At 48.1% G+C, this 23,208-nt stretch overlaps 3 protein-coding genes across 6 annotated transcripts; 1 reads left to right on the forward strand and 2 right to left on the reverse strand.

The window, feature by feature from the left end:
• Positions 1-248: 248 nt before the first annotated feature.
• On the reverse strand, positions 249-3,977 carry rps11 (ribosomal protein S11). Its single transcript, XM_060849436.1, has 5 exons — positions 3,871-3,977; positions 3,592-3,723; positions 2,618-2,693; positions 1,626-1,755; positions 249-418 (listed from the first exon to the last, which is right to left on the reverse strand). The coding sequence occupies exons 1-5, from the start codon at positions 3,883-3,885 to the stop codon at positions 295-297; spliced, it is 477 nt and encodes a 158-aa protein (XP_060705419.1). The 5' UTR covers positions 3,886-3,977; the 3' UTR covers positions 249-294.
• A 7,058-nt stretch (positions 3,978-11,035) lies between these two features.
• LOC132831281 (zinc finger and BTB domain-containing protein 20-like) lies at positions 11,036-17,560 on the reverse strand. Its single transcript, XM_060849315.1, has 3 exons — positions 17,367-17,560; positions 13,515-15,120; positions 11,036-12,334 (listed from the first exon to the last, which is right to left on the reverse strand). The coding sequence occupies exons 2-3, from the start codon at positions 15,085-15,087 to the stop codon at positions 12,078-12,080; spliced, it is 1,830 nt and encodes a 609-aa protein (XP_060705298.1). The 5' UTR covers positions 15,088-15,120; positions 17,367-17,560; the 3' UTR covers positions 11,036-12,077.
• On the forward strand, positions 17,402-22,418 carry thap7 (THAP domain containing 7). Of its 4 annotated transcripts, none has more exons than XM_060849318.1 (5): positions 17,402-17,666; positions 18,592-18,691; positions 18,853-19,008; positions 20,934-21,053; positions 21,589-22,418. In XM_060849318.1, exons 2-5 carry the CDS (start codon positions 18,612-18,614, stop codon positions 22,298-22,300), a joined length of 1,068 nt encoding a protein of 355 aa, XP_060705301.1. In that variant the 5' UTR covers positions 17,402-17,666; positions 18,592-18,611; the 3' UTR covers positions 22,301-22,418. The 4 variants fall into 4 exon arrangements, with proteins under 4 accessions (XP_060705301.1, XP_060705300.1, XP_060705299.1 ...); XM_060849317.1 differs by lacking the exon at positions 17,402-17,666 and adding an exon at positions 17,692-17,763; XM_060849319.1 differs by lacking the exon at positions 17,402-17,666 and adding an exon at positions 18,392-18,478.
• The last annotated feature ends 790 nt before the right edge of the window (positions 22,419-23,208 follow it).

Here is a 23,208-nt window from a genome sequence, read left to right on the forward strand (position 1 = left end):
TCATTGAACTCTCAAACCAACTAACTCAGCCACAACTGGGTACACTATTTAGTGACAATGCCTGGGAAGTTAATATGGCTGTCCAGTGCAGTATAACCGCACCACACAAATCAAAGATTGAATTCATTGCAAAATAAAATCTGGTACAAACCTTTGGGTATCATGCTGATTTGACTCAGTAAAGAGGCCTAGAAATTCTTATATCACGATCAACATCTTAGAAAAATAAACATGACACTTTCAGGCAATAGGATTTGTCCACATACTTTATTGCAACTGATTCATTTCAATCATTCAAAATTTCTGGAATTGTTTCTTTGCTCCTGCAGCTTTGGTGACCTTGAGGACGTTAAAACGTACAGTCTTACTGAGAGGCCGACACTCTCCCACAGTCACACTGTCCCCATTCTGCACATCCCTGCAACAAGACGACAACTGTCAGAACACTGAAGCACTGGCCTTTCTCAGTAAAGAAACCAGTAACCACAGGTTTCACTTAATGGACCAAATTGGTACAGCAATGACCAATCTTACCAGCAGAGCCTACTGGATGGTAAACCAAGAACAGCAGTACTATGTATCTCACCACTCCTTGACCCACTTACAAGAGTTGTCAAACTCGGAATGGTAGTTAGTGTCTCCTCCACCTGATGTCTCCCATTACTACACCCGTTACTTAAACCCTCCCACAATTTATTTCTTTGTCATAGGTTGGCATGAGGACATTTAAAAGTCAACTACATTGTTGTGGGTCTGGAGTCAGACTAGATAATGAGAACAGATTTCTTCCCTAAAGAGCCTCAATAAACCAGATACTTTTTAAAGAATATGACAACTGACAAAGGTTATAATTAGGCTCTTTATTCCAGATTTTATTCATTTCAAATTTCATCATCCACCACAGTGGTGTTTGTATCAATGTGCCCAGAATACTGGCCTGGGATCCTTGATCACTAGTCCAGTGAATTTAACCACTGTGCCACCAATTCCACACATTGAATGCAGGATGATCAAAAAATACTGGGCAGAGAACAAATAATCCTTCTGAAACCAAGAGGTGAACAACTGCAGATGCTGAAGAGTCAGTCAAAATGTTTTCAACTCTGCAGCATCAATAGCAACAAATACCATCTCCTAAGATCCACTTGTTCAGAATTCAAACATTAAACAAGTAAACTTTAAATGCAAATGGCCCAGGCTGATATAGGTAAAGACAAGTGAACCTTCGGTCTAAACCTTCGATTATCCACTTCTGGTCGGTCAGTACATTCTTGACTACTCCATACACCAGAGCTCATGTGACAATTTCTTGATGTGGCCCAACTGAGGTCAAGAGGATGACCTAGAGGATGGATGCTGCCACAGAACAGCCGTGGAACCTAATCATAACAAGGGGCAATGTCATCAAATGGGGAAAGAAGTAGTCACACTGTCCATTTAGACTGACAGATGTGAAGCTTGCATTAGGTGCCATGCTCAGGGAATGGATTCTTCAGCAACATCGACAGGCTCCTCCTTCTGTGGAACCATGCAGATCATTGAGACAGCCCACATCACAGACACTTCCTGAATGCCCATTCCCCAGACCCAAGACATGCCAATGGTACTGAAACAGCAGGGGATACCTGAAGCAGGGCGATAGATGCACAGACATGTTCTTGTGTCGCTTCTCAAAGCGGTTGTACTTCCTGATGTAATGCAAGTAGTCTCTGCGAATAACAATGGTCCGTTGCATTTTCATCTTTGTCACAACACCTAATGGAAAAGAAAAGATCATAACGTGCAATATGTTCATGCTACCTTATCCTCATATTGCCATTATTTTAGAAAGCAGTTAGATAAATCCTAATTGAGGGCATTAGTTAATTAGGGGGTAGAGGACATTCTGTAAACCAAGCCAGGCAAACTTCAGAAGAATCAGTGATTGAAAATACTTTATCCCGTGTATATACCTTTAGATTGGATTCTCTACAGTGTGGAAACAGGCACTTCAGCCCAACAGGTCCACAGCACCCCTCCAAAAGAGAAACCCACCCAAACCCATTCCCTATATTTACCCCTGACTAACGCACCTAACACTGTGGACAACTTAGTATGGCCAATTCATCTGACCTGCACATCTGTGGCTTGTGGGAGGAAACCGGAGCACCCAGAGGAAACTCATGCAGATATGGGGAGAACGTGCAAACTCCACACAGACAGTCGGGAATCAAACCCAGAATCCTGGTGCTGTGCTGCTGCGAGAGAAAAGATCTGAACCTCCACTGACTGATTAAAAAACTGAACAGGAATAGCAAATGCATTTTCACACAAGACACGATCTTCAAGCCAGAGAATCTGTGCTGAAAGCAGCTAACAGTCTGCAAAAAGGCTGTGTAACGGATTAGAAATGGCTAGCTAATACCACTCCACACCAGCTGGCCTGGAGGTCGCAGTTTCCTCACCAATGGCCTTCACTCCAGAAAAGCAGCAATTTTCTTGAAGAAGAAATAGATCAACACTCAAACCACCACAGCCAGTACACAAGGGACACCTAACATAGTGAGTGTTCAGTGTCCTGATCAGATTTATCCAGTCACCTGAGAAAATAAACAGGATGTAGCAAGGTTAGCCCCACCTGTTAGGATTCGGCCTCGAATTGACACATTCCCAGTGAATGGACACTTCTTGTCAATGTAGGTTCCATCGATGGCCTGGGACAGAGAAAAGGGGATATAATACATGTATCTTTGGGAGTAGAGTTAATGAGAGACAGGCTTGAATCATGGAGGGACCTGCATCAGTAAAACCAATACGCAGTGCCAGTGCCTTAAAGACTTGAAAACCCATAGCAAAAATGATCATTTGTAGCTGTAACACCCATCATCATTAAACCATCAGCTGGCCTTGCAGTAAGTTATACAAGGCTACTTATAGAAACACGATTTAAAGATCTCATTCACAGCTTACAATGGCAACTGCTCTGCCCAGTCCATCACAAAAAACAGTCTGCCTTCCATTGACTGTTTACACTTCCTGCTGCCCTGGAAAAGCAGCCAACACAATCAAAGACCCCTCACACCCAGGTACATACACTGCCACCCTCCTCCATCGGGCAGAAGATACTAAAGTTTGAAATAACATAGAAGATTCAAGAACAGCTTCTTCCCCACTTATCAGACTTTTGAATATATCTCATTATTAGAGTTGTGGGGGGGGTGTGTGGGGGTGTGTGTCTATGTATGTGGGTGTGTGGGGTGGGAGGGGGAAGTGTGTGTGTGGGGGTGTGTGTGTGTGGGGGGGTGTGTGTGTGTGTATGTGGGGGTGTGTGTGTGTGTGTGTGTATGTGGGGGTGTGTGTGTGTGGGGTGTGTGTGTGTGTTTGGGGGTGTGTGTGTGTGGGGGGGGAAGAGAAGAAGAACTACCAGCTAAAGACCAGGGGCAAAATGTTAGGCTGTTGATGGAGTTCTGCCACGAAGGCCGCCCCCGGGGACTTGCAGAGCTCAGTGAAAGCCCTTCGCTGTGTCCGCACCTTTGCCCATGACCGGGCCCTGGTTACTCAGTAACCCCCACCCCAGCCCAGAGCATCGTGCCCGGCCTGGCGGGGCCTCACCTCTCGGGGTGTCTTGAAGCCTAGGCCTACATTGCGGTAATAGCGGGGGAGCTTCTCTTTGCTGCCTTCACCGAGCAGAGCTCGCTTCTTGTTCTGGAAGATGGTGGGCTGTTTCTGGTAGGCCCTCTCAGTCTGGAATAGAGACAGAGAGAAAATCAGGCACATGCCGGGGGTGAACCGACAACTCCGTGTCCGGGCTCAGCGGCGCCAAGCCGCTAATGTGGGGTTAATGCACACCGCGGTCCCGGGTGAGCGCGGCCCGCGGGCCTCAGGCCTCACCTGGTTGTCCGCCATCTCGCGCCTCAATCCGGGGGAAAAGGCCGAGCCGCCGCCGCCACGGGGTTTCTTATAGAGCGCCGCACGGCCGGAAGTGACTCCGCGTCAACGACAGGATGTGACGTCGCTGCACGGCGGCAGTGAACGCCATTCTCCGTGTCCGCCGGCGCCAGGCCCCGGAGCAGTTCAGTACCGAGAGGGAGAGAGGGCCCGAGGAGCGGGAATACAGGCCCCTCAGGGATTGCTGATGGTCCTGCCCCTCGGACGCTGCCTGAGCTGCTGTGCTTTCCCAGCACCACCCTGACCCCCGCCCGCCAGAGCGACCCCCTCACACTAGCTCCATGTCAGGACAGTGTCCCCAGCACAGGACCTGCATAACTCACACTGGGTTCACAATGATCCATAACTCACACTGGGTTCACAATGATCCATAACTCACACTGGGTTCACAATGATCCATAACTCACACTGGCTTCACAATGATCCATAACTCACACTGGCTTCACAATGATCCATAACTCACACTGGCTTCACAATGATCCATAACTCACACTGGGTTCATAATGATCCATAACTCACACTGGGTTCACAATGATCCATAACTCACACTGGGTTCACAATGATCCATAATGATCCATAACTCACACTGGGTTCACAATGATCCATAATGATCCATAACTCACACTGGGTTCACAATGATCCATAACTCACACTGGGTTCACAATGATCCATAACTCACACTGGCTTCATAATGATCCATAACTCACACTGGGTTCACAATGATCCATAACTCACACTGGGTTCACAATGATCCATAACTCACACTGGGTTCACAATGATCCATTAACGGAGCTACCTAATTACAGAAGTGTCAGTAATATTCCAGCATGAAGAGAAAACCCTCATGCTCGTCAGTATTGTCCAGAATTAATCAGTCTAATGAATACCTCGTGGCTAGAATCGACGGTGTTGAAGATCCGAGCAACACTTGGTTCACAAAACTGTAGTCAATTACCCTCATAATTAAAAACAACCGGGTTTTGACCCAAGATGAAAGAGTTGAACTATATACAAACCTGCTGGCAACATGACCATTTAGTCAATTTCGCCTTCACAAGTTTCAATTATTTGGCATGTTAAAAAATACAATTCCATTTAATATTTAAGTGCTCTTAATATTTTAATTACATACTTAATTCTTTGCTTTAATGTATTGGAAGAGACATGGATATAGCGCATGCTTTGGACTGTTTTGTGTTAAAAAGTGACATTGACATCTCAAAAGAAAAAAAAACTGACTGATATTAATAGTTATGGCTCTGTAATGGGAATAAATTAGTGCTCTCCTGGTTGGTGATCAATGACTAGTGGTGGGACTGCAATTATTCACAATTTATATAGATGGGTCTGAGTGGGTTACGCCTCGGCGGGTCGGTGTGGACTTGTTGGGCCGAAGGGCCTGTTTCCACACTGTAAGTAATCTAATCTAATCTAATCAAATAGATTTAGAGTTGGGGATGACACTACGATGAGTGACAGAGTAAAGCCTGCAGAGGACTGTGAAACTTTTCAGACAATGTAGACATTTAAATTAATGGGCTAAGGTCTGGTAAATGAAGTTCAATGCTAATAAATGCAAAATCATCCATTTTGTTAGGAATAATAGTAAAAAGGACTATTATTTAAATGGTAAAAAAATTGCAGCATGTTGATGTGCAGGGGGACCTGGGTGTCCTTGTGCATGAATCACAGGTCGGTCTGCAGATTCAACACATAACTAAGAAGGCAAATGGAATTTTGTACATCATTGCTAAAGGGATTCAGTTTAAAATCAGGGAGGGTATGTTGCAGCTGTCTGGGATGCGGGTGAGGCCACACTTGGATTACTGTATGGGGGTGGGGGCATGGCTTTGTTTATGAGGAGAGACTGAGTAGACTAGGATTATATTCATTGGAATTTAGAAGAATGAGGGGATATTATAGAAACACATAAAATTATGAAGGGAATAGATAAGATAGATGTAGAGAGGATGTTTCCACTGGCGGATGTAACTAGAACAAGAGGGCATAATCTTAAAATTAGGGGAAGCAGATTTAGAACTGAATTGAGAAGGAACTTCTTCACCCAGAGGGTTGTGAATCTGTGGAATTCCATGTTCAGTGAAGTAGTTGAGGCTTCCTTATTGAATGTTTTTACAGTTCAGAAAATTTTTCGAACATTAAAGGAATTAAGTGTTATGGTGAGGGTGGATAAGTGCAGCTGAGTCCACAAAAAGATCAGCTGTGATCTTACTGAATGGGAGAATGGGCTCTAAGGGTCAGATGGCCTAGTCCTGCTCCATGTTCTTATGTTATTACAGACTCAGCAGCAGAACAAATGGTTAAGAGATGAATGCTACACTTCTGATATGTTATAACAGACAGATTCAATTGAGAGGCATATGGACTATAATGCTGTCACTGGATTTCAGGAAATAGAAGGCCAGTGAAATTATTGCACCCTTGAATTGTGAAAGAAACTGAATTAAATCCAGTCGGACAGCCACACACACTGCTCTACCAAACAAGGATGGTAGAAGCAAACAGGTGAGTTCTGCTTTTGATGGGATGATCTATCATTAGGGTTGTGATAACACTGCTGAAAATGTGTTGCTGGAAAAGCGCAGCAGGTCAGGCAGCATCCAAGGAGCAGGAGAGTCGACGTTTCGGGCATAAGCTTCAGGCCTTCATCGGCCTGATGAAGGACTTATGCCCGAAACGTCGAATCTCCTGTTCCTTGGATGCTGCCTGACCTGCTGTGCTTTTCCAGCAACACATTTTCAGCTCTGATCTCCAGCATCTGCAGACCTCACTTTCTCCTTGTGATAACACAACCCAAGATCTGACAGTCTGTTGTGAAAGGAATGGTCCAACCTCATGTCCTGCCAACAGCAGGTACAACATATAGAAATAAAGATTCACATTTAAATCTTTAATTAAAAATCAAGAAATGATAAAGGACTGAGCGCCCACACTACTGGGCATAGAGGCAGCTGTGAACACTTAACCAGGAGAACATCTTATTGTAGTGGAGCTAAGTATCACACAGACAATGGGTCCATAGATTCAGCCACTTAAATCAAAACTTGGTCAGAGCTGTTTGGCCATGTGAAATCATTACAATCAGACCAGGGTCACCATACACCCAATTGATGGTGAGCTTTAAGTGGGCCTTTAACAACTTCAAGACGGTGGCCCAAACACAAAAAGGCAGAGTTCCAAAGTCGATCTCCATTTTCTATATCTTCCTGCTGTGCACACAGGTGTTATTCTTAGTTCAACTATTTTGACAGATATTCACCAATTGCAAATCAAAGTTTCATTCCATCACATTTCCAGTTGGACCAGGTCAAATAAGGTGGCTTTATAATTAACAAAAATCAGTGAAATCAGCAGTGACATTGGATTATCTAGCGAATTACCCACATCAGTCTGATCAGCAGGCCCTGGCATACTGCTGCACGAACCTTAGACAACAATTTACATAAGACTTCCCAAAAATTACACTTATGAACAACAGACTCATGTATTTGGATGAATGTTACTCTCCACGACTTTAGAAAAACATTCACAATGTAAAGTACTTAAAAGTTCCTAAGTACATTACAAACATCGAGATTTGGTTGAAACATCTTAATTAAGAGCATAAGTATATAGATTCGCACTGAGATACAATTCCAGAGGTGCTAACTCTCATTGAGATACAGTTCCTGGAGGTGCCGTCTCTCACTGAGATACAGTTCCTGAAGGTACTGTCACTGGCAAACATAAACTTATCTTTACCCACATGATATTCAATAATTAAACACCTCTTGCTTTTTGTTTCTCTCTGTTGTCTTTCATCCCTGCAATGTCTCTCCCAAGTGTTCATTTGTGCATGAACATTCTTCACCCTCCATCCTTGTGCTTCTCCATGGAAGCAATCCTGACATCTCTGTGAACTTGAGATGACCTCAGCTGGGACGTAACAGTCCAGATTAAATACAAGCCAGGAAAATTGGGCCCATATGTGATGGCCTTCACAGTGAAATAGAATACTGAAACCCATCATAGGTTCAGATATAAAGAAAATTTACAATAGCTTGTGCGACTACACTAAGTGGTTTTGATGCAAGACGTAAGCTGAGTGTATGGTAGGGTTCACAAACATTGAGTGTCTGAGAATTGCTCTTTTAGTGATGGAGATACCTAGATATCATGACCCAGCATTTAACCACCAATCAGGAAAGCTCAGACCCTGCTTCAACTCACAAGGAGGGACAAGTATTTCCCCAGCATTGAATAGATGAACTGGGAGGGAATACAATGCTCTCATTATTGCATGGAACTACAGGTTAACATAAATAATGTTGTTAAACTTTCCCCAACACCCGTCCGTGAAGGCAGCCAGATTGTTGAAAAGCGTGGTGCTGGAAAAGCACAGCCGGGCAGGCAGCATTTGAGGAGCAGGAGAGTCGAAGTTTCGAGCATAAGCTTTTCATCAGGATCCTGAGTCCTGGTGAAGAGCTTATGCTTGAAAGGTTGACTCTCCTGATCCTCTGATGCTGCCTGACTTGCTGCACTTTTCCAGTGTCACACTTTTCGACTCCAGCATCTGCAGTCCTCACTTTCTCCTGGCAGCTAGATGCTGACCAACATCACCCTCCATCCTGCAATTTCTCTCAGCTGCATGGCAGCTTTGTCATTCGAAATATTCTGAAAAGATTACATTAGATTAAATTACTTACAGTGTGGAAACAGGCCCTTCGGCCCAACAAGTCCACACTGACCTGCCAAAGCGCAACCCACCCAGACCCATTTCCCTACATTTACCCCTTCACCTTACACTTCGGGAAATTTAGCATGGCCAATTCACCTAACCTGCACATTTTTTTTCGATAAGGCGGCCAGACAGGAAGAAAATTTGGAGGCGACATTGGTCTCAAAGCAGCCATACATTCACTACCCAGCAGGGGGCAGTGGATGGAAATCAGGAGCAGGTTCCCAAATTGGTTTAATCCGGACAGAGATGAACACAAAAGCACAGCTTGCAAGTGGGACATGTCATCTGTGTGGGTCAATGTGCCATCTGTTGCAGAACTCAACAATCAAGGCAGTTATGGAGCTGGTTTTAATATGGGTTTGAGCTCTATAGCACAATTGCAGTGTAGCAACTGTGAGAGAATATCAGTCACATTAGGAGGAACAGATTCCAATAATAAAATTGACAAGTAGATGGGGAGAGGTCAACAGAAGGACAAGAATCTGTTAAGGTAATCTCTTTAGTTTGGCAATTGAAGGATTTGACTGGAGAATGCCTACTGTAGCACATCGTTTAGCAATGACTGGTTCTCAGCTGATATGCCTGGGATATTACATATGATCACCATCACAACCTTTTGATAACTGATAAGAAATGGTCATAATTTCTCATTTCACAGTACCAACCAATACACACAAGATGTTACTACACTGGTAAAATTAAGCCAAATGGGTCAAATTCACCTCATCTTCCTGCTTAAATTTATTGTTAACCAGTATATAGAAATGCAAATTCTTGGCAAACATTTAATTAGCGATGATCAACAGTGGTACCACAGTGAGGAGCATAGCGATCTAGACCCAGCACTGTGGAGCACCCACGTGGTTTTAAATCAAAGCCAGAACAGTACTGTAAAGCTCAGCAGATTTGTACCTCTGGATAAATATTGAGAAAACTGATTCAGGTTCTGTTTTATCAATGCTGCAGATCAGGATCAAAGTTGAAAAGTGTGGTGCTGGAAACTCACAGCAGTTCAGGCAGGAGAATCGACGTTCCAGGCAGAAGCCCTTCATCAGCTTTTCCAGCGCCACACTTTTTGACTCTGATCTCCAGCATCTGCAGTCCTCACTTTCTCCTGATCAGGATCAAACACAGGTTTGAGGCACATTAGTCAGGAGGGAATCAGGAAAATGATTTAAAAAGCCAGCTCCCTGATGGACCCTCTGTTCTTGAGGGACTGGAATCACTTCTTGCTTTGTTGCGATTTATCTTGTGTATTGAAATACAGCTCTGTAATCCAGGCTGGCTGGACAGTTGAACATCCTGCAGAACCAAGAAATACAACTTCCATATACAGACCTAGACAAAACAATTACAGACATTGCGTTTTTTTTTGCAGAGTATTAAATGGGGGGGGGGGGGGGGGTTTATATCACTACCAAGGTGTCTAACTTCCTTCTTCTTTCTTGCTCCATGGCATCAATGTGGATTTCACCAGTTTCCTCATTTCCCCTCACCCCACTTTCTCCTAGTTCCAACCTTCCAGCTCAGCACCGCCCTAATGACCTGTCCATCATCTTTCCCACCTATCCAGTCCACCCTCACCTCTATCCATCTATCGCACTTTCAGCAACTTTCTCCAACCCAGAGGCTCGCAGCCTCATTCCTGATGAAGGGCTTTTGCCCAAAACGTCAATTTTCCTGTTCCCCGGATGCTGCCTGATCTGCTGTGTTTTTCCAGCACCACACTCAAGACTTCCAGAACATCAGGCATTGACTATGCGTTTCTCAGTGCCTCCATCTACTGACTTAAACAATAAATGTTAGAGGAAAGGGAAAGAGACATCGGCAATCTGGAGTCTGGCCTCATTAAATGTCGCCACATTTACAACTCCAATCGAAGTAATTGATTAATGATCAGAAGCAGGAACACAAGCTGACTTGCCTTTCGCTAACACACCAAAAATCAGTGTGGCCATCCACAGGGTTACTGCTCAGCTCTGACTACATTGTCAGACAACAAGGCCAGTGATAAGCTGGACTCCCTGGCCTCCTTAGAAAATGTAGCGTCAGCTAGGAAAACAGGCTAGGAACACACGAAAATAAGCTGCCTATTACCAAAGATTACTGATTGGATCTTCCCAGTACTTGATTGAGAGCAAGTACTCTTCCTCCTTTCCGGAGGCAGAACCTTGAAACATCCACCAGGGAGGGACAAAGGAGCAGAGGGAGTCCATCCCTGATCTGCAAATGAAGCATGCTTTATTAACACAAGATAATATCTGGGACATTGGGGAATCTGCTGAATGTGATTACTGTGAAACTGCTGGTGTGAGAGATGTGTGTACAGAGGGAGTTGGGGGGGGTGGTGAGAAGGAGGGGGGGGGGGGGGGGGGGGGGGTCACAGGTCTGTGCTTTCTCAGACCTGAAAGTTTTCTAAACACTGCACCAGAAACTGATTCAACTTTAACCAAATCGGGAAGAGGGTGAAAATGGTAAGTGGGAGTGAGCAGAAATCTGTTTGGAATATGCTCTCAATAGTAATTCCCCAAACACGTCAGAGCACCACACTCTAGCTTATTAATTAACAAAGAAGTAAAGATTTCATGCAACGTTTAAAATATTAAGGCATGGCTGGTTTTGCTGGCTGTTCCAATTATTATTTAATTCATTAAATAATGTAACTTGAGCTTGATTTAGTGTGAAGAGCTGTCATAACAAGATATAAAACTAGAGCAACTCATCAGGACTGCTGTTTGCAAACTCATAAATGCTGAGATTCTTCTGCTGTTAGTTTTACTTCACTGATCAATGAGCTTTTGTCAAATTCCTAAGTATAATTTAACAATTTCATTCAACCATTTTTTTTTTGGAAATGGATTTGTAGGATGTTTCCCACCCATGTGTTGCTCCTTCCCTCCTCATCCTTCAGTCCCCTGCCCTGACATAAGCCTGGGCTGAAAACATCTGTGCAACATTTCACCATGACAGTCAAACCTGCGTGTCCAAACTTAACACATAGGAACCCTGGCTAGTTCTGCTCCCATGGGTATCTTGACCAGATGAGTTACCTCAACACAGACTGGAAATTAAACTGGCTCCTTCTGCTGTCTGATGACCTAATGGTGCATTCATTGAACAATGTGTCTAATTTGGTTGGGGAGGGGGTGGTTATTTTGTGTGTGTGTGTGTGTGTGTGTGTGGTGGCGGTGGGTGGGTGTGTGTGTGTGGTGGCGGTGGGTGGGTGGGTTGTGGCTTCTATTGCATTCACCACTGCCACATCCTGTGTTTACACGGTTGCTATATAACTAGTTTATAACTCTGGCTAAAACCTCCTGTGTGCATGGTATGGGTCTGCTCACAATGCATATTAACCCAGGTAAAGCCAGCATGTGTGGGATTTACTTGGTTCAGCCTTGCACACGTGTGTTTATATAATATGGGTGGCCATGTGCCTTTCCAGCAAAGTCTTGTGAGAGAAACGCTTGTTACAGACGTGACATTCGAAGGCCTTCTCGCCACGATGCAGCCGCATGTGCACATTCAACGAGCTCTTTTGTGTGAAACGTTTATTGCACACCGGGCACTGGTACGCTCGCACTCCTGTATGTGTGACCATATGCTTTATCAAGTAGTCCCTAAGCGAGAATGACCTCCAACACACGCTGCATTGATGGGGTTTCTCACCTGCAGAGGAGGTGGGGAGAAAAGAGATCAGTAAATCAGAGAGGAATGACACTGCAATGGCAGAAAATGAGCATCATTAAAAACCATTCAGTAGGTAATGAACTGAAGGCCTAAGGTGTGAGAAGGAGCCAGACTGTGCATGTGCACACATTCAGTTTTCAAGCCAACCTGACCTGGGTAGCTGATCTGACAGCATTAGGTATGGAGGCTGGTGTTGCTAGGTCATCACCATCAGAATCACAAGGCTAAGGGAAATCAATCAAATTATTGTTCCTGACGACTGCCTTGACACCTTGCTGGATATTAGGAGTCTGGTCATTTAAAAAGCACCTGAACAGTCTCCAATATAACAATATGACTCAACAACTACAAAAGAGGAGAGAGCGCACCAAATAATTCGTAACACTGAAGCAGGACTTGAAGTACTCAAAGGCGGCCTCCAGTTTGATACTTCTCAAAATGGCCAATGCTCCAGCACTGCACAGCCAGCTTCCTGCCCCCTTCGTTCTTTGTTTTCCATTACCACTAGCATCTGTGCTTCCTGAAACTCAGTCTAGCCACTTCCAATTGCTACTAACATCCTAGCCCCAACACTCCTGCCTGGTTTTCCATTGGCTGATCCAATGTGGATAGCTGCACGATAGCATGACAGTAACATTTTCAGTAATATACAGGTGCCCTTGTAATACATATACAGAACTTAAAACAAGTCTTGATGATGGTGTACTCAGAAGGCTCAGGTGTTATGCATTTCCAGTCAGTGAAGGGATCGGGTTTTGAATGTGATGACTACTTTTCAACCAAAGATATTACATAAAGCTATGGCCACAAGAAGCAAAAGGCTTAATAATCATGATCAGCCTCAGATTATTCTGTGCTCAGTGAGTTCATTATGTTGAATCAGGACACCAGTGAGAGTCAGCCCCTTCAGGAACCGGATCCCAGTGAGAGTCAGCCCCTTCAGGAACCGGATCCCAGTGAGAGTCAGCCCCTTCAGGAACCGGATCCCAGTGAGAGTCAGCCCCTTCAGGAACCGGATCCCAGTGAGAGTCAGCCCCTTCAGGAACCGGATCCCAGTGAGAGTCAGCCTCTCCATCAGTCATCTTAGAAATAGCATATGGGTTAAAATTGGGATAGAAAGAATAGTTTTAACTAAAATGATCAATGATGATGAACCCACCTGTGTGGACAAACATGTGCTTGGCGTAATTCTGTCTGGAACTGAATGTCTTCCCACACTGTGCACATCCATAGGGCTTCTTTTCAGTTTCACTGGAACTGTGACTGGCCTGAGGGGTAGCTGAAACTGTCTGGCCTCCATCTAGGAACACAGGGGGATTTTGGCAAGATGGCTGAGCTGAAATGCTGGGCAGACATGTCTGTGAGGTGGATGGCAAAGCTGGAAGATGAGGTGACGGAGGAAGGTTCATCTGGAAAAGGTTCCGGTGACTGGCAGTGCTGGCCGCATTGCTATCTCCCTGAACATCATATTGCACAGAGCAGCCCTGGTTTCGTGGATTGTTCTGCACAGTCGACGCTGGAAGAAAGTCTTGCATGAACGTTGAAGGCCGTTGGTATGATGTATCAAGTTGGGACTTGCAGTCTGCTTTTCGGTTTTGTGGTAAGGAGGGTTCCTTCTCCTCTTTCTCTCCATGCCAAAATGACTTCAGTTCTTCAGGTAAGAGATCACTAGCATTGAAAAATTCCAACTCATCCCCTTTGCTGCTCAAACTCAAATGACTGGCAGAATCTCTTTGATCCCCCATTGTGCTTTGGTTGGGATCAAAAGCATTTGTCTCGGAGATATCCTCAGTTTGCTCGCCTTGGTTGATGTGCTCAGCACCTTGATCGGAGACAGTCGCATTGGAAATGCTCTCCCCACAGTAAAGGAGATCATCATCTTCTTCCTTGATGGTTACTTGACTTCCATCTGCCATCTGGAGCCGGATTGGCTGGCGCTGCTTGCGACTATGGCTACCTTGTGGTAATAATGGCATCTCTGGACGCTGATTGGCTGCAGTGTTGTACCATAGAGCACGTACCTCACTGTTACGACCTGTGTCCATCAGAGACAGGTTCTCCTGGTCAGCTATAACCTGATCTCCGACTCCTTTTTGTCGTGCAGGTGGTACTTGTCTGCTCAGATTAGGGCTGGTTTCTTCAGCTTTGTACCCTGCATCACTTGTTGCCATGTTCTTTGTACCTCCACGTACAAAGTCAAAGTCTTTCTCTGTTCCATGAGGTGACAATGCTGTTTCAATTAAGCCCATTGAAAACTTGTGGATCTGGTCAGTGACTGACTGGCAAATAATGGCTTCCTTTTCATCAGAAAGGTCCATCTTTTGGCTGACCAATGGCTGGAGTCCCTGAGACTTTTGTGGGGCATTTTGTGAAATAATACGTGTACATTCATCAATAATGGTTTTAATCTGAAGGACACTTGCTGCTGTGAGGATTTGCAGAGCCTCCACATGAGAGACCATCAGCGAGCCACTGTACATGAAATCCACCAGCCGCCGTAGAGTCTGGGCCGAGACGAGGGGTGGAACCTCAATCTCACTGTAACCCAGCAAGAGTTTATCATGGAAAAAAGGGCTAGCTGCAGCCAGGACACAGCGGTGTGCTCGAAGAGCTGTGTTGTGGATCCTCACTGTCACATCACAGAAATGGCCACCCAGCCGCTGGGAGTTGAGAGTCTCCAGCAATGACTTGCTAAAGTTTTGGAGGTTGATGCTGTGAAGCTGCTCAGACATCCTGCTCAGTTGCACTGCACTGCCCGAGAATGCCTGTAAACCAAGGGAAAGCGTGAGGATGGGGCAAACGGAGGCCAAGGGGATGTGAGAATGAGCTGGGGGCTGCAGAAGGGGAGAGGCTGCAAGTGGTCTCACACTGCATATCGGGTTGGAGCTATTCCCTTCCCCCACTCACAAAAGGATTTTCTGCACTTGCTGGGGTAAGGGTGGTCTATTCCCTCCCCAAACTGAAAGTTTCTTGCTGGTTGTGTTTGTACCCCTCACCTTGGGAATGTTTTTGGGAGTGTATGTACTCCACACACATTTCAAACAGAGCAATTGGTTGGGAGGGCGATTTCAATTCCACCTCATACTGGAAATTGAGTGGGGGAGGTTTATTGGGATGGGGGCAGTTTGCACTCCCTCACACTGCAGTGGGATGAGGGATGTCATTTCTACCCCCTACACGACAATAGAATGGGAGTGGGTTGCTTTTCATCTCCCCCCACCCCCTCACTGCAATGGGATGGGGAGGGTATATCTCCCCATTGCATTAGGATTGGGGGGGGGGGGGGTCCTTCCCCTTCCCCACTGCAGAGGGATGACAGGGACCATACCCTTTGACTTCGCACTGCAATGGGAAGAGGCGCTCATTCCCCCTCCAAGTACAACCGGATGGTGGGGGAGTGGGGAGAAGGGGGGTGTGGGGAGAAGGGGGGTAAGGGGGGTAAGGGGGGTAAGGGGGGTAAGGGGGTAAGGGGGGTAGGGGGGTGGGGAGAAGGGGAGAAGGGGGTGGGGGGGTGGGGGGGTGGGGGAGAAGGGGAGAAGGGGAGAAGGGGGTGGGGAGAAGGGGGTGGGGGGGTGGGGAGAAGGGGGATGGGGGGTGGGGAGAAGGGGGAGAAGGGGGGTGGGGAGAAGGGGGAGAAGGGGGGTGGGGAGAAGGGGGAGAAGGGGGGTGGGGAGAAGGGGGGTGGGGAGAAGGGGGGTGGGGAGAAGGGGGGTGGGGAGAAGGGGGTGGGGAGAAGGGGGGTGGGGAGAAGGGGGGTGGGGAGAAGGGGGGTGGGGGGTGGGGGGGGTGGGGGGTGGGGGGGGTGGGGGGGGGGGGGGTGGGGGGGTGTGGGGGGTGGGGGGTGGGGGGGGTGGGGGGGGGGGGAGGGGGGTGGGGAGAAGGGGGGTAGTGGGGGAAGGGGAGAAGAGGGCAGTGGGGGGTGGGGAGAAGGGGGGGGGTGGGGAGAAGGGGGGGGTGGGGAGAAGGGGGGTGGTGGGGAGAAGGGGGGTAGTGGGGGGTGGTGGGGAGAAGGGGGTGGTGGGGAGAAGGGGGTGGTGGGGGGTGGGGAGAAGGGGGTGGTGGGGGTGGGGAGAAGGGGGGTGGGGAGAAGGGGGTAGTGGGGGAAGGGGGTAGTGGGGGGGGGTGGGGGAAGGGGGTAGTGGGGGGTGGGGAGAAGGGGGTGGTGGGGGGTGGGGAGAAGGGGGTAGTGGGGGAAGGGGGTAGTGGGGGGTGGGGAGAAGGGGGGTGGGGAGAAGGGGGGTAGTGGGGGGTGGGGAGAAGGGGGGTGGGGAGAAGGGGGGTAGTGGGGGGTGGGGAGAAGGGGGTAGTGGGGGGTGGGGAGAAGGGGGGTAGTGGGGAGAAGGGGGGTGGGGAGAACAGGGTGGTGGGGGTGGGGAGAACGGGGTGGTGGGGGTGGGAGTGGGGGGGGAGTGCGGGGGAGTGGGGGTGTCTGGGGGGGGGGAGTAGGAGGAGTGGGGAGTGTGGAGTGGGGAATGGGGGGGGAGAGTGGGGTGGGGGGAGTGGGGTGGGGGGGGAGTGGGGTGGGGGGGGAGGGGGGTGGGGGTGGGGGGGAGTGGGGGGGGGCGGGGGGGAGGGGAGTGGGGGGGAGTGGGGGGGGAGGGGGGGGGCGGGGGGGAGGGGAGTGGGGGGGGGGGGGGATGGGGGAGTGGGGGCGGGGGGGGGAGGGGGGGGTGGGGGCGGGGGGGGGAGGGGAGTGGGGGCGGGGGGGGGAGGGGAGTGGGGGGCGGGGAGTGGGGGGAGTGGGGGGCGGGGAGTGGGGGGCGGGGGGGGAGGGGAGTGGGGGGGGGGGGGGGGGAGGGGAGTGGGGGGCGGGGGCGGAAGCTGCCACTATCCAATCAGCAGCAGCCGAGACAAGGCCATTGATCCCTGATCCGCTCCGCTGCCCTCACTGTACCGGGTTAGGGGGAAAGGGTGGGGAATAATCCTCGGGGATGAGGCTGTGATGACAGCCCGCTCTGCGCTGCGCTGGGCCGCTCCTGCCGAGCCCCGAGCTCCCTCAGGCGACACTAACCTCCGGTCAGTCTCCAGCCGGGCCCTGCGTCACGACGCGACGACAACGTCATCACGCAGGGTGGGTGTCGGCACGCACGGAGGCTGCGCAGGCGCAACCCTTGAGCAACATTCCGCTCGGGAACATGTAACGCCGTCTGTATTGGACTCATCGCGAACCTGCCGGAACTCTCCAGACCATTCCGGAACCTCAGCCTTCCACCGTCGGGAAGGACAAGAACGCTGCCTGCCGCCAAGCTCCGCCCTGCGTCCGTGCGCGGTGACGTCAGCGCGAGGCTCTTGCTGCGGCCATTTTAGTGAGGTCAGCGAGGACAGAGTGAGGGAAAAGGGACAATGGGGGCGGATGGGCGATGGGAGGAAGGGACAAGGGAGCAATGGGCAGGGATGGAAGGAGGCGGGTGAGTGAGTGGGGTGTGGAGGATAGGGGAAGGGGAATAGAGGTAGGAAGTGGAGGTGGAGGTGGAGGAATGGTGGTGGTGATGATGATGGGGGAGGGGGAGTGGGAATGGTGGAGGTGGAGGTGGTGGGGTAGGAGGAGGAGGAGGAGGAGGAGTGGTAGTGGTGGAGGGGAGTGTGGGGTTGGAGTTTTGTGGTGGATGGAGGGGGTGTTGAAGAAATGGGTGTTGGTGGGGGATGAGGGTGTTGGAAGAGTGGTTGGAGGTTGGAGGAGTTGGGAATGGAGAGGAATGGCAGATGGAGGGGGTGGGGTGCAGCAGTGGGTGTGCTGGTGGAGAAGGTGGGTAGGGATGGAGTGTGGGAAGTGGTGGAAGGGAGGATAGTGACGGAGGCTGCAGGGAATGAAGGAATATTGGGGAGGGGAATTGGTGTGGGCCTCAGTATTGTGTTTGGGATGGGTATTAGTGAGAGGGAGTTGGGCTAGGAGAGAGAGAGATGGGAATTGATGGTATGAGAGAAGAGGAAGGAAGGACTGTGATAGAAGAGTGAAAGTTTATAGGGAGGGAGAGAAGAGTTTGCACAGGGTGAGATGGAAGAGACAGCTAGCTGGTGGTGGGGGGAAGGAAATGGGAGGTAAGGGGTAGTTATAAAGGGAATTGGTGAGGGGAAGAGACTGAGCTAGAGGATCTGCAAGGTTTACATGTAGGGAGCAATGATGTACGTTTCCATTTGGGAGTGTAGATAAATAGAGGGCAGGATGGAGGCACAAGGAGAAAGGGGTTGCTGGTTATGGGGTTCAATATGGTCTGACTCTGGTGAACTCTCCTCAGGTCGTGCAGGAGTCAGAGCGATGCCCCGACACTGCTCAGCTGAGGGCTGCACATCCCGGGACACGAAGGAGTCGAGAATTAATGGAGTCACGTTTCACAGGTCAGTGAGACTTCTCCCCTACCCTACCTTCCAGATTGTTTGTTTGCCTCAGTGGGAGCTGTTTCTCCCTCCAGTGGTAAGGTATGTTTAACCACAACCTCCCAACCCAGTCATGCTTTTCAGTGGTCACATTCATTTCTCATTGGTTTTATTTCACTCAGGTTGCCCAAGAAGGGGAGATTTCCGCGTGAGAGCTGGTTGCTGAATTGTTGCCGGAAGAACCCAGATGGGACAGTTCCCTGGGATCCACCCTCTCAGTTCATCTACTTCTGTTCAAAACATTTTGAGAAACACTGTTTTGAGCTTGTGGGGCTGAGGTAATTCGTAGCATCTGTCAGACCTTGGCCTAATACGCCCGTTTCAACTAATCAGTACGACCCATTAATAGTTTGGGTGGCACAGTGCTCAGTGGTTAGCGCTGCTACTACTGCACAGCACCAAGGACCTGGATTCAAATCCAGTCTCAGGTGGCTGCCTGTGTGGAGTTTGCACGTTCTCCCCGTGTCTGTGTGGATTTCCCCTGGGTGCTCCAGTTTCCTCTCTCAGACCAAACATGTGCAGGTTAGCTAGATTGGTCATGCTAAATTGCCTGTAGTGTCCAGGGATGTGCAGGCTGGGTGGGTTAGCCATGGGAAATGCAGGGTTATAAGGTGGAGTGTGCCTGGGATTTTTTCAGAGGATCGGTGTGAATTCTTTGGACCAAATAGCCTGGTTCCACATTGTAGGGATTCTGAGTCTATTATGCTCTGCTTTGCCAGATTATCATGGTTTACTAAACCTTGGTCTACCTGATCACTGTGACCTAACAGACCCTAGTTTACCCAGTCACCTGGAACATCAGATCAATTGGATCACACCAGTGGGCTGAAGAATGGCAGATGGATAAATGTCAGGTATTGCATTTTGGTGAAACAAAGACAAGACTCAAACAATTAACAATAGGGCTTTGTAAGTGTTGTAGAACAGAGCGATCGAAGGGTTCAGGTACATAATTTTTTAAAGTTTGCATCACATATGGATAAGGTTGTTGACAAGGCATTTAAACATGCTTGCCTTCATTGCTCAGACCTTTGTGTATTGGAGTTGGGACATTATATAGAGGCCTTTTCTTGGAGTACTGTGTCCAGTTCTGGTCTTCCTAATACAGGAAGGATATTATTAAGCTGGGTTCAGAAGAGATATAGCAGGATGTTGCTGAGAATGGAGGGTTGGAGTTATAAGGAGAGGCTGGATAGAGTTGTACAGCACAGAAACAGACCCGTCCATGCCAATCAAATATCCTAAACTAATTAGTCCCACTTGCCAGCACTTGGCCCATATCCCTCTAAACCCTTCCTATTCATCTACCCATCCAGATGGCTTTTAAATGTTGTGATTGTACCAGCCCCACCACTTCCTTTGGCAGCTTATTTCATACACGCACCACCGTCTGTATGAAAAAAATGCCCCTTAGATCCCTTTTAAATCTTTCCCCTCACCCTAAACCTATGCCCTCTAGGTCTGGATTAGCCCAACCCAGGGAAAATGCTATTAGGCTGGAAACTTTTTCACTGAAGTGTAGGAGGTTGACAGGTGACCTTATTGAGGTTTATAAAATTATGAGGGATATAGATAAGATGAATGACAGGTGTCTTTTCCTTAAGTTGAGGGGTTTCAAAACTAGAGGGCATATTTTTAAGGTGAGAGTAAAAAGAATTTTAAAAGTTTACACAAAGTGGCTCGTGTGGAGTGAACTTCCAGAGGATATGGTGGATGCAGGTACAGTTACAACTTTAAAAAGACAGACAAGTTCACAATAGGAAATGTTTGGAGGGATATGGGCCAAGTGGAGGCAAGTGGGACTAGTTCAGTCAGGGATTTTGGGCGGCTGGTTGGACTGAAGGGTCTGTTTCCCTACTGTATGTCTCGGTGATCCTGATCCACATGTTCTTTACAGTCTCTTGGATTGCCAAGGCCCATCAGATTCCTTAGCTTGCCTAATCACTGCTGTTTATTCGTTCCCAGTTCAGCTGATTACCAGTCCAACAGATCCCAGTCTGTTCCCCCAATCCATCAAACATAGTCTGGTGGATCATCCTGGCCGCTCAAATCTGTCTTCCTGATACCATCAGACCTGTTTCCTTCGATCACTGTGGTTCATCAGACCTTAATTCCCAGGTTCTCAACACAACCATTCAAGCCAGTTCTATTTTTGGGTAATATGTGGAGGAAGTTCACTGCTTTCCTTGTTTTCTTCCCCCAGTCGTTATCACCGTCTGCGAGATGATGCTGTCCCCACGTTATTTCAGTCGTGTCCTCAGTCAAAGGTGGCGCTGAGTAGAGGATACCGTGAAAAGACAGTGTCTGTACAAACCAATGAATGGTGAGAAGCTTCTGGTGACTGCTTTAACCATGTGATTCACAGGATGTATTCTGCTTGGAAAGCATTTGTGCTGTTCACTCAAAATCAATGTCTTAACTAAAAATCCCATGTGTATTTCTCCCATTGCCCTGTTCATTGACTCAGTGCAAGTGGCTAGTGCATGCTTCAGAGTTAGAGTCCAGATGGTTGATGTAGAGACTGAAGCTTCCTGTCAGGGGTAGGTGAGTGTTTCTTGCCTACAGCCACTGGATCAGGGAAGGGACAAGTGAGCCAAGACTCCTCACCTCAAAGTAGTCACCTGTTTGTGCAAATGTTACTTGAGGGCACAAATAAGCTCATTGTGATGCCATCTTGGCCAAATATTCAGTGGCTTGTCTGTCCACAATCAGATAATGGTCATTTGGTAGTGAAGAATGAACAGCACCTCAGGGTTCTTGAGAATAGAGGGAGGAAACTGACATTAAAGTATCCACAGTTGATAGCTTCCTGTCCTTTATTAACCTTCAGCTAATCTCCCTTCCTGTCTGTCCAACAGCCTCACTGATGGCGGTGGCTCTTCACCTGCTCCTGATCTCAGGAATGCTGACACTAGCTCAGGGATGAGCTTCAGCATTTCTCAGGATGGTTCTTCCATTATTCTGGGTTATTCTGATCCTCAAGATAGAGTGAATGAAACTTTCTGCTTATATGAAACATCATCTCCTGACATACCGATCTCCACAAGCCAGCCTGAGCCAGAGGACACCGCTCCGACTGTCATTTATCTCATTGAAGTGAATCCGCAGTCTGTGGAGTTGGAGGCAGCTGGAAACACAGAGGAAGCCTCCAAGGACATCTCGTTGCCTCTGCCTCAGCCTGTCCTCCTGAATGAACACTCACCTGACTGTCAAGTGGAGCTGGATGATGACAGGGACCCTGTCCCCATTGCTTTGTATATGGCTCGCATTCCCAATCCACCACCTAAACCTGGTGCCTACATTCCTGTTGAGCACAGTTACACTGTAGGCTGTCCACTGGTTTGGAAGATGAAGCTAGAGGCTCTGAAGGTGGCCTTTGAGAAGGTCACCAAGGAGCTGCGGGCTAGCAGGAAACGGGAGAGTCGCCTGCGAGCACGAATCACATCCATCTTGAGACCACAACATCAAGTGCTTCAAGATGAATGTACTGAATCGGACATAACCGAGGGCTGCCAGCCACAGTTTGAAGTGTATGAGGTGGAAGTGGTGGATGAGGCTGTGAATCTGTAGCTACGTTTTAACTCGGTCACTTATTTAACCAGTGCTGTCGATTCTTCACTAAGTAAACCAGCAACAAAGTGTGAGGAGAAGAGTGACATGTTGGGGAGGGGAGGAGTGAGAAATGTGTTGGGAAAGCAACTGGGGGAGGAGGTGGGATGGGGGGGGAAGGAAGGGGGGAGAGAGAGAGAGAGAGAGAGAGAAGTGAATTGAAGTGAAGTGAAGTGAAGTGGCTGGAGGGAGGGAGAGTGGTGTTTTGTCATCGTGGATCCTGGGAGATTTTCCAAGCTCCCTTTGATTTGTGTAGGATGACAGAAATCATACCACAACGGTCGAATTATACAGAGTTAACTGATCTGTTGTTAGGTTTTGCGGCATGAGGTGAGATGAACTTTTGAACATTTTACTGTTTAACATAAAGACCACAGTAAAACATTTATTTTTATGATTTGAGAACATTGGCTGCTGTACTAAACATGACCGCTCTAAATCATTAGTCAGTTTACTCTCGGTCGTTACCTCTGTGTTTCTGAAGGCTACAAGAAATCCTACCGCATTGTATGCAGTCTGTGTTGGGGGTTAATCAACCATGTCCTGCAGCACACAGCTAAACCCATACGTGCCTCTTTTAACAGACACCCCTGTGCATTTTCTGGCAAAGATCCCAGTCAGTGAAAAGAAGGGCTTTGACCCAGTTTTTTTTCTTTGTCACCCCTGCCAGCCAACACACAGGATAGTAAGGCCAGTTACAAAGCTCTCGCTTTCAATATTTGTAGACAAAAAAAATGAAGTGATTGAAATGACACTGTAAAAAGCGATTGCTTGTCTCTCAATGTTACCTTGTATCAGTGTTTGTAGATTGGCTGTCCTGGGATTCTGCCTCTAGGCTATGACTGTTCTCCTTTGTTGATTTACCATGG

Source organism: Hemiscyllium ocellatum, chromosome 33 (assembly GCF_020745735.1).
Source record: "Hemiscyllium ocellatum isolate sHemOce1 chromosome 33, sHemOce1.pat.X.cur, whole genome shotgun sequence".
Lineage (NCBI taxonomy): Eukaryota > Metazoa > Chordata > Chondrichthyes > Orectolobiformes > Hemiscylliidae > Hemiscyllium > Hemiscyllium ocellatum.